General features: G+C 36.7%; 1 protein-coding gene across 3 annotated transcripts; it reads right to left on the reverse strand.

Moving 5' to 3' along the window:
* Positions 1–994: 994 nt before the first annotated feature.
* prrx1b (paired related homeobox 1b) lies at positions 995–9945 on the reverse strand. Of its 3 annotated transcripts, none has more exons than XM_046835693.1 (5): positions 8919–9945; positions 4930–5105; positions 3233–3414; positions 2072–2133; positions 995–1913 (listed from the first exon to the last, which is right to left on the reverse strand). In XM_046835693.1, the coding sequence occupies exons 1-5, from the start codon at positions 9166–9168 to the stop codon at positions 1858–1860; spliced, it is 726 nt and encodes a 241-aa protein (XP_046691649.1). In that variant the 5' UTR covers positions 9169–9945; the 3' UTR covers positions 995–1857. The 3 variants fall into 3 exon arrangements, with proteins under 3 accessions (XP_046691649.1, XP_046691647.1, XP_046691648.1); XM_046835691.1 differs by having other exon boundaries at positions 2068–2133; XM_046835692.1 differs by lacking the exon at positions 2072–2133.
* Positions 9946–10815: the final 870 nt, after the last annotated feature.

Genomic DNA, 10815 nt, shown 5'->3' on the forward strand with positions numbered 1-10815 from the left:
ACTTTGATATCAGTGCATATAATATAAGTGCTCAATGGGAATAGAACAGTTATTGCTTTAATCCAGAGATGTTTACTGCAATCTTTATTATATATATCTATAAGGGGGTTTTCTGAAGGGCAGAGTAACGCTGTTAGAATTCTAGAATCCTAACAGCAATGCAGATGCTTTGTAATGTCAAAGTCCTAATCTCAGTTTCAACAGAGATTACTTAATTTCTATTAAATAAACAGTACAGTGTAAGAAATGAAAATGCGGCCAAACAATGAAGAAATGAATTCGAAAGTCATCAATGTGCTAAAAAAATAATTTAGGAAAAAAAAATGTTTTTATTCGAATCTCGTAATAATCATCAATGATTAAAAGCAAAGTAAAACAGAGGTGAGGGGGTGACAGGTTTTAAATCACCAATCAGTTTCTCACATTGGAACTGGACATCACATAATCCCAAAACTAGCCTTATGAGCTGAAAATCAGATGCAGTGTCTAAAAGAGCATTTTACTTTTGAATAATGCATCACATAGAGAAGAAAAGAGAAGAGAAGAGAAAGAAGAGAAGAGAAGAGAAGAGAAGAGAAGAGAAGAGAAGAGAAGAGAAGAGAAGAGAAAAATTAAGGGAATTGAAGTGAAGAAACCAGTAGGTAAAAGAAAGAGAAGAGAAGAGAAGAGAAGAGAAGAGAAGAGAAGAGAAGAGAAGAGAAGAGAAGAGAAGACTTTCTAAATAAATCATTTTCTCACACACAGTATTTTCAGAGATGTACACAACACTGACCCTGTTTAAAGTCACAGCACTCTAACTCACCTCACTGTCGCTAATCACGATTAACCTCATGAGGAAAAACAAGTTTAAATATATTTATTTGTATCTTGTTTGTTAGAAAGGGAAAATGGTACATGTTATTGTTTTGTCTTGATGTCGTTTTTCTCTGTTGCCTGCAACAGAGCTGTGAGTGACACATCAGCTGCTCTGAATGTTAATATGCGTGATTACTGCTTGAGATGCAAGACTCTTTATTCCCATATGCTTTGAATTATAAAATTTCATACAGACAAAAAAACCAAACAGGAAGTATAAGTTGTCCTTGAAAAACAAATTATATTTGTGTTAGTATGCGACGTTACATGTTTCACCATCAACCAACAGCTAGGTGTCAGTGGTACAGTAGGTTATATAGAATGAAATGTATTTAAGACATGACCTTCGTCATGGTTCAGCTGTTCAGCTGATTCGATGTTCCTTTAGCTTTTTAGAGTTCAGGTGAATTGGCTTTTTACATCTCCTACAGCTCCAGAATCCCTTTTTTTTCTCATTTCCGCCATTTTTTCCTTCACGTTGAGTAAATTCAAACTTAAGCAAACTACGATCATCCTTTGAAGAACTCACTTCGTTTAGCTGAATCTAATGTCATAAAAAAAAGAAAAGAATGGAGGGGGAAGGGTTAAATCATCCAGACACTATGTCTGCCTCACAGTCTCCACATTAGTCCAGATATATGAAGAGTTTCATTTCCTCAAAAACGTCTCTACATTCATCAACAGTGATGAAGATGGTAACGAAAAAAATCCAGCATAAAAGGAGGAGGGAGGAAGGAGGAGGAAGAAGATCCATAATTCCAGAAGGACGTTCGGATTGTTCCTTTCCCAATGGAGTTTTGCAGAAAGAGGAATCTCAGACCAATTTGTCCCGTTTTCTTTAAAGGCCTTGTGAAGTCATCGAACTCCGTTGAGGCTTCCTCTTCTTCGTTTCCATCCTCCCTTCTTTAGTCTCTCACCCCTCGTCTCAGTTAACAGTAGGGACCTGGTTGAGGCTGTACTCCTTGGCTTTTAGTCTTAGGTTAGCAATGCTGTTGGCCATGTTCATTCCCTGGGTGGAAGTGGTGTTGGCACAAGTGGGTGGGTAGGTTGCCATTGTGCTGATGAAATAAATGATAAAAAAAACTATAAGGATCACCTCAGAAATTCTATACACTATACACAATATTTTATTTTTAAAATCCAAATTTGAGTTGTCTGTTGCTACACATCTAAAACATATATAGTAAAATTAAAAAAACAAAAAAAAAGTACTTGCTTTCTGTGGGCAGCATTTTCTGTGGCACTCGCACTGGCCCTCCCTCCGAACTCGGAAACCAGCTTAAGAATATATAAATAGTTATTAAGGTTTTATATGTTCTGTATTAACATGTAATAATTGTGCACATCAGTGCATCAAAGCAGAAATAAAAAAGAAAAAAAACTCAACCTCAAATTTGCATTAGCTTCTTTTCCTGGCCTCATTTCCAGTCAAAAGCATAAATATGCCAGAAAGTGGTCAAAGAACACATTTGCACAAATCGAAAATTGAGCGTTTGCTCAGTCGTATTTCTGAACAGCTCAAAAAACCAAAAACGAGACCATAACCAGTGTAACCAGAGACACAGAAAATCCTGCCCAGTGAAGCTTTTCTCCTCGCATTGTTAGCGTGTATCTTATAACCCAGAGGTCACAGGGCACAGAGGTGGATTTAACACGGTTTGTTTTCAGATTATCACCTAACAGTGAGGGCTTGAGTTCGCTCAGGTCTTCCCGACTGAGACGCAGAACCGATTCCACAGTCTGTGCTGATCATATTGACTGGGATTTCATCAAAACTCTAAACTGCCTTGTCATTTTGCTCATTTCAATAGGAACTTTATGGTGAATTAGATTGCATTTGAAAAAAAAAGGAAATAGCCATAAAATAAAGGTGAATATCAAGAGAACTGGGCATGCGTACTCCTGGGATGCTGCAGAAATGTGGTGAAAGGAAATGAAAGAAAAACAAAAGCATGCTGGGAATTACTGATGGGAAGATCGAATAATTTTTCTGACTTGGTTCTTTAAATCTCGTTCATCAAAATAAACAAATCTTTTTTGAGTCATTTGGTTTATATCATCAGAAACAAAATAAAATTGTAACATTTTTATCCCCAACACATCTACATACATGAACTTTGACTATAATTCCAATCATTTATTTATGTAAATATTACTGCATACCATTCAAGGGAGTCACGAGACAATAGAACGAACATTTTGGACTAAAAGAGTCGAAACTACTCAATTCTGTTTCCTGGACATAACCTACAGAGATTTTGCGATGCGCGTTCAGTAGAAAATAAACAAACCACTTTTTGAGACTCGTTCTCCTGAGTCGCATTAAAACTCGTTCATCAGAGTGGCACAAAGGACACTTCAAGGTTAAGGGGGTTACCTGTAAGGGGTGGCGCTGCCCCAGGATAGGTAGTCGTTGGGCCGTGGGGCAGGACGAGGCACGATGGGCTGCTCCACCGCTGTTACGTCTCCTGAGTAGGATTTGAGGAGCGAGGCGTTCTTACTGGCCAGCATGGCTCGCTCGTTACGGCGGAACTTCGCTCGCCGGTTCTGAAACCACACCTGTGGCACCAGAGGGTGGAAAGTATTAAATTCTTTAATATGGAAGACCAGAATTTACATGCGGCATGATCAAACAATCTACTCTATGCATTTAATATAACATGCAGGACAGTCTCATTAGTTTCAGGTTCAATTTGATCCCATGTAAAAAAAAAGAATAAAAAAAAAAAAAAAGAGTGAAGTAAAGCATTTGGGGATTTTGTGTTATTAAAAGTGAGCTCTTTTGTTGAGCAAAAGATCATACACCAACATTGATCGTTGATATTCTTTACAACAACACTAAATGATGTAATAATAATAATAATAATAATAATAATAATAATATAAATACACCTTATACCATTAATAATTATCATCGTCATCATCATATGAAGATCTCAAAAATCCTACACACTATAAAAGAAAGTGTTTAATGTGGTTTCTTTTTTTTTTTAACCGCAGTATAGAGATTGTTGTAGCGTAACTCCACTTCTGACAAAGACACCCTACTGAAACAAAGTAATCTGGAGTTGTTGCTGAAGTGTGAATAAAAAACTTCTCAGTGCATGTCATGCCATCAGTTTGAAAACAGATTCAAGGCCTCAGCAGTTTGCCAGACTGCTCTAGAGTGCTCTAGAATCATGAATCCAGGAGCTTGGAAGATTATAACAAAGCAATGGAGCATCTTAGCACAAAGAGAAATATCCTAAAGTGCTACGTACAAGTTTGACAACCAATCGTTTAATATATATTAGACCTCCAGTGCAAGAAGCTCTCGTGAGCCCTGTTCGAGGACGAAATGCTAGAGCTAAGCACGGTGACGCTTGAAGTGCCAATCGTTTTTGCTCTGAACAGCGGTGGAGAAGCAGAACCAGGCTCCTTTCCCTTCCCAAGCCAAGGTCTGGTGGAGGCGCAGTGTCCGGTTACGCAGTGCCTCAGGAATGAGCTCAAAGTCGCTTTTATCAAAGCCTTTCGGAATCGCTCACCCTCTCTGGGACACATTAATTGCAGATGTGTTTTCTCTCGCTTTTTTTTTCCCCTTTTCTTTTTCCCTCTCTCTTTCTCTCTCGCTTTCCCTCTTGATCTATAAATGGGCACAATCCCCATCTTTTAGTTAAAAAAAAAAAAAATCCCTCTCATTATAACATGTGGAGACCGTCTCAGGCCTGGAGCATGTGCACTCGGTCTGCACTTTTCCATGTAAAGATCTGAATGGGGCTTTAAATAAAAAAAGAAAACTCAGGCGTTGGTGTTACACAAAACAGCACACAATCCAAACGTCGATAGGACTTCTTTGTGCATGATAATAAATAATATTCAATCTTTTTTTTTTCAAGATTTTCTTCTTTCTAGATTCTTTGGTATATATTCTAGATGTGTTGACACATTTATGAGTTGCTCTATAGAACATCTCTTGTTGTATACACCACTATATACATTGATTATGGTCCAGGCTGATTCAGGTTTGCGCTGCATTCTGAAACTCAACGTATAAACCTGGGTCTATTTCGAGAAGCTCGATGCACATGGACTTACTTGCACTCGGGCCTCGGTGAGATTAACTCTACGGGCCAGGTCCTCTCGCACAAAAGCGTCGGGGTAGTGTGTCCTCTCGAAAACCCGCTCCAGTGCCTGCAGTTGGCTGCTGTTGAACGTGGTCCTGTTCCGCCTCTGCTTACGCTTCTTCTTCTCCTCGGAGTTCAACTGCTCATCTGTCCACATCATCACAAACATCACTCATAAGAACATTGGTTTTAAATCAACTACTTTTATCTGTGTGTGTGTGTGTGTGTGTGTGTGTGTGTGTGTGTGTGTGTGTGTGTGTGTGTGTGTGTGTGTGATGCATTATCCAGATAATCTAAAATAATTTTCTGTCATCTCTGTGATCGGAGCATTACAAAACACCACCAGTGTTTTACAGTATGATTGACACAGCAGCCCACGTGGCATTCTGGGAAATTATTCCCAATACTCTCTGATTAAACAAAAAAGATCTAAACATGATAATGTATAAATAATATAACACCACTGTGGCAAAGAATACAGTGTAATAATACAGTCACATATAAAAATTGAATATGATTTTTTAAATAATTTTTTTCCTTCTTGTAGATTGTGATTAAACGTATAGCTTTAAGTATTTTGATCGTATATCTCATGTATCTAGTGCTTGTTTTTTTTTTTGTTCATCTATAATACACTGATTATGTTCCTGTTAACCCATTACTTAAGTTGCTGTTGTTGAGTTTGATATAATTTTATAATCTTTTTGTAAATTAAACAGAATTTTTTGAAATGATTATTTTATTAGTATTTTGTTATGTATATTTATTTTAACATGTTTATTTGCCAATCAAATGGTTTCACCAGCTATATAACATATACAAATTTCCTAACAGTTGCTTTTGAAAATGATATAAACATAATAGTCTCTTTAACATGACAGGTTGGTGCCTTAAAAAAATACCACATGCCATAATGAGGTTTTAGAGTAATAATGTTATTGAAATATATTAATCATTATAGTAAATAAATAGTAAACCCCTGTCTGAGTCTGGTTCCTCTAAAAGTTTCGGCTTGATACCATTTCAAGGAGTTTTTCTTGTGACTGTTGCCACTGGCTCACCTATTAGGGATAAACTTATAGGGACTATATATATATATATATATATATATATATATATATATATATATATATATATATATATATATATATATATTTCATTCTGTAAAAGTGCTTTGCGGACAATGTCCATTGTTAAAGACACCATGCAAATAAAACGAACCTGTGGTCAGTTAGTGTCAAATGCACATGGTATTTTCGATAGCAATGTGTTATACCTACACTTTAACCCAACAGTAAGAAGGAATAAATCCTGAAAGATCTTGAAGCGGTTCTTTGTGCTGAAACACAAGTACCTTCAGTACCATTACAGCAAAATATTAAACTAAAAACCTTATTTGACATTCGATCATGCAAAGGCTCCTAGCATTATATTCTATTTTGTATAGAAGACTGGAAATATTTATTATTATTAACAATAATAATAATAATTCTTGAGCCAGCACTGTACTGTGAAGTGTATGAATGTATAGTTATGCCTTTATATAGGGCAATTTTTTTTTATGTTCAGACAGTAATACATAATATTCAGAAAGCAATAAGTTTCCCCAGTGTCCTAATATTGCCCATAATAATAAAAATAATTATAAAGTTAATTAGAACGTATACAAATGTATAATATTATAATAATATTTTTTATGCTACTATTATAATGTTATTATAGGTTTTACTCATGTGCTTTGGTATTGGTCATAATAATAATAATAATAATAATAATAATAATTATTATTATTATAAGTATTATTATTATTATTGTTGTTGTTGTTGTTGTGGTTGCTGTTGGTTTATTCAGTAAAGCACAACAAAATCAGTTCTACTCATTAATAGCATGCAAAAATAGCCCTCCTTCTGATTGGCCACTAAATTAATAATCACTGCACCTGATTGGCTGTTTATTGACCAGTTCAGAATTTAGAAGAATCCACACCTCATTAAGGGCCATTAGCCGAGTCTGACTGCAAAATCTCATTGCGGTAATACATTTTATGGCTATAGAATATTTACTCTCTTTCAAATCTACATTCCATAATTAAATAGTATTATATATAGATTTTATATATATATATATATATATATATATATATATATATATATATATATATATATATATATATATAATGTATTTAATTTCCTGACATGTAGCAGAGCTAATTGCTCAGCCATGGCGGCGGAGGCTGGAGGATAATTAGCTCAGCCTGTTTGTGGGAATCATTAGTGTATTCAAGAACTTGTTAAACTTTATTGGGAATTCGCTTTAACTGAGTTTCCATGTCAGATTTAAACATACACACACACACACACACACACACACACACACACACACACACACACACACACATACGCTTTGTGCGGGTTGCTTATATAAGTTGCAGTTGTAAACACAATGCTGTAACATGTAAACGTTGTTTGTTTTTATGCAAATATTCACTGCTGAGATATTAATAATATGTATAGTGTGCACAGTACAATGTGCGTAATATTTTATTATTTTATTATTAATACATTATACAGGCCTTGTGCATTTAAATTGTATTCGTCTTTTTTTTTTAAGGAAACAGAAAATACTGCACGTGAGATTAAGACCTGATTCGGTATGATGTCAGTATTTGACGCTATTTTATTGATTTATCGATCCCGTGATACAAACTGCACTTTCACATTCATTTTCTCGGTTAAAACAAAGAGCGTTTTTTCATTTTGATGAATTCAATGATAAAATAATAAAAAAAATAATAATGAAGCTAAATCTTCAATTAGGCTAAAATCATATACGAAGAGGAAAGCGGTAAATAAATACATTTTAATAAATAGGTTTAAAAATAAATTATAAATAATAAATAGTTACAATATTAATGTATCACATTATATAAATCTATTTATATTTATTTATATTTTTACATTTTCACTTCAATATGTGCTGAATGGATTTGAAGAAGCTAGGCCTAGTTTAGTTTCCGATAAGAGTTTAGTTTCCCAATTTGCTGATTGCAAATGTACAAATGCTCTGATTTCGGCATGTTCATGGAGAACATCTTCATCACGCTGTTCATTTGCGTATTTGTTCGCAATCGAAATGGAGCGCTGTGTGTAGCTGTGCGCGCGCATCCGCCACACAACGCGCTCATCTCATCTCATCTCATCTCATCTCATCTCATCTCATCTCATCTCATCTAATATCATCTCATCTCAACTCATCTCATCTCATCTAATATCATCTCATCTCATCTCATCTCATCTCATCTCATCTAATATCATCTCATCTCATCCTATCTCGTCTCATCTCATCTCAAGATTCTATGCACATTTAACTTTTAGTTTTAGTTTACAGTGAAAAAGTGAATATTGTATTATATTATATTATATTAATTATATTATATTATATTATATTATATTATATTATATTATATTATATTATATTATAATAAACGTCATGTAAAATCATTATTTAAGAGTAAATGCTATTATAGAATATAATAGCATTTAATATAAGCATTTAATATAAAGAATATAATATATTATAGAATTAGAAGGCCATGAAATACACAAATGTATATACAATATTTGATATACACGCCCCAGTGTTGAGTTAGTGTAATCTAATCTGTGCACGTGCGCAGGTTGGCCTTTAGTGTATTAAGCGTTGATAAGAGCAGCTGTCTCGTGAACGCGCCTTGAAAAATCAGGAGCGGGTTTTTCCCAGACTTTACATGCAAACCTAAAATATATTGTATTATTAGAAAAACATTAGACATGTAGATGAGGATCATAGTGTGGATTTGTGTCATGACAGATGCATAAATAAGAGTTTAGGAATATTATATATACACATATAAATACACACACACACACACACACATGTTGCGCACTGCCTGGTTTGTTTTGCGCTCGATGCCACACTTACTCTCGGGCTGCGCCGTGTCGCTGCCGCTGGTCAGCCCCGGAGACTCGAGCATTGTCCTGCCGGTCTCTGCCACGCTTTCATCCGCTTGCGCGCCCACCATCTCCCCTGCTTCTTCCAGATCCAACAGGTGGCTCACGGAGAAGTTCTTTTTGGCTTGCAGGTTGTCCACGCTGGCTGTAATGGGGCTCTCCAGTCTACTGGGCACCGCCACGGCTCGTCTGTCCATTACATGCGCATAGCTAGAAGTCATGACGCAAACAGGCTAGAGAAGAAGGGGGGGAAATCGGACCGTCCCAAGCATAGGCGAGAAGAAAATATACAAAAATACCAGTCTCCAAAAAAAAAACCTGATTTCAACGTATTCACGGATGATCCGTGATCCGGTGTGTGTCCGTTCCGTGCGGGAAAAAGCAGTTTGGAGGCGCGTTTGTCCGCCTGTGCGCACTCCGCCAATAAAGTGCGCAAAAATTTTTATTTTTTAATTTTTTTTGCACCGATTCCGTCGTAATTTCCTTATGGAGTGAGGGAAAAAAGTGAGAAAAAAGTGAGGAAAAAAAAGAAAAACCCGCAAAGCTTTCACTTCACGTCGTTTGTCGGAGCGCGTGCCTGCTGAGACTGAGCGCAGATCGCCCGAATGGCGCAGCCTAAACGCACGCTCACGCGCTCGTAAAAGCAGGCTGGCCTGTGAGCGCGAGGAGGCTGGACAACACCGCAGCCCCGTCGAAACTCCGCGTCCGTGCACTGCACACACCCACACACACACACGCTCGCGCACACGCACGCACGTACGCACGCGCATATACACACGTGAAGAGAACGCAGCGCGAGGCAAATGTTCAGCGAGCACAAATAAAACAAAACAAAACAGAGAGACCCCGGAATAGAAGAAAGACGGAATGCCTAATGTGCATTCGTAATTACGTGGCAAAAATGGTTTTCCGAGGATGCACACAAACACACACCCAAACACACTTCACCTGTGTCTGCTATTCGGTCCCACAAGCAAACTTCTCCAGAGCGCGCGTTCAAATATAACATGCAAACGCAAAGGGGGGCTACCACACAGCAGGGACTCTAATATCCCGGGTTAGATCAGAGGGCGGGATTATGAAGTCATGTGTCGATAAATGTCGGCTAACTTAAAGTGAGGGATTCCCAAATGAGTAGCGCGAGACTAATGAGCGGCTTGAAGAGCAGCTGCTCCAGAGAAACCCCATCACCATTCCCATCAACTTCACGCGCACGGAATGGAAACCCTATCCTATATTACTATACCACCTCTTCTTTTTTTCTTCTTTTTTTTTTTACACTGCATACAATAGTTAATCAGCTCGCATTTCTGCTCACAAATTAGAGTTACAATTTAATCTACTTTTTTTTTTTTTTTTTTTTTACTTGGCCCGCGCACATTTAGTCTTTTTGACTGTGTTTAATGTTCACACACACATTTGCTACTTTTTGCACTGCATCAGACATCACTGATCACTTCTGCGCGGTGTGTGAGTGTGTGCACAAACGAAATTTCATATATTTCTATATTCTTAAAGCACTTTCAGGACAAGTCTACAATCTTTGCTGCAATGCAAAACGAATTGGTTTGCATTTTAGCAGGTGATCAGAACATGCAATTAAACAGAAATGGCAGAAAACTCTCAGCATCCTAAAGAAACTATATTGACTCTTATTATTTTATTATTTGTTTATCCCGATCATACATAGTGAATTTAAGTTTAATTCAACACATTTAAATAGTATATGTATATAATATGTATATAAACCACTCAAAAGTGTCAGTTCAACACTTTATAAAGAACACTAAGAGATGAACATATTAACCCCAATGCAGAAAAGACCAAAGAGCAAAAAAAAGGTTTGCTCTGGTGTTGTCTGAATACTT

Source organism: Silurus meridionalis, chromosome 23, assembly GCF_014805685.1.
Source record: "Silurus meridionalis isolate SWU-2019-XX chromosome 23, ASM1480568v1, whole genome shotgun sequence".
Classification (NCBI taxonomy): domain Eukaryota; kingdom Metazoa; phylum Chordata; class Actinopteri; order Siluriformes; family Siluridae; genus Silurus; species Silurus meridionalis.

Bases quoted from the DNA above. Each gene is read 5' to 3' on its own strand.
- prrx1b (XM_046835691.1), bottom strand. From the start codon at position 9,168: ATGACTTCTAGCTATGCGCATGTAATGGACAGACGAGCCGTGGCGGTG. The intron at 3,415-4,929 runs GTAAGTCCATGT...CTGGTGCCACAG, and splicing joins TCACCGAGGCCCGAGTGCAA to GTGTGGTTTCAGAACCGGCG. The intron at 1,914-2,067 runs GTACTTTTTTTT...TTATTTCATCAG, and splicing joins ATGCTGCCCACAGAAAGCAA to CACAATGGCAACCTACCCAC.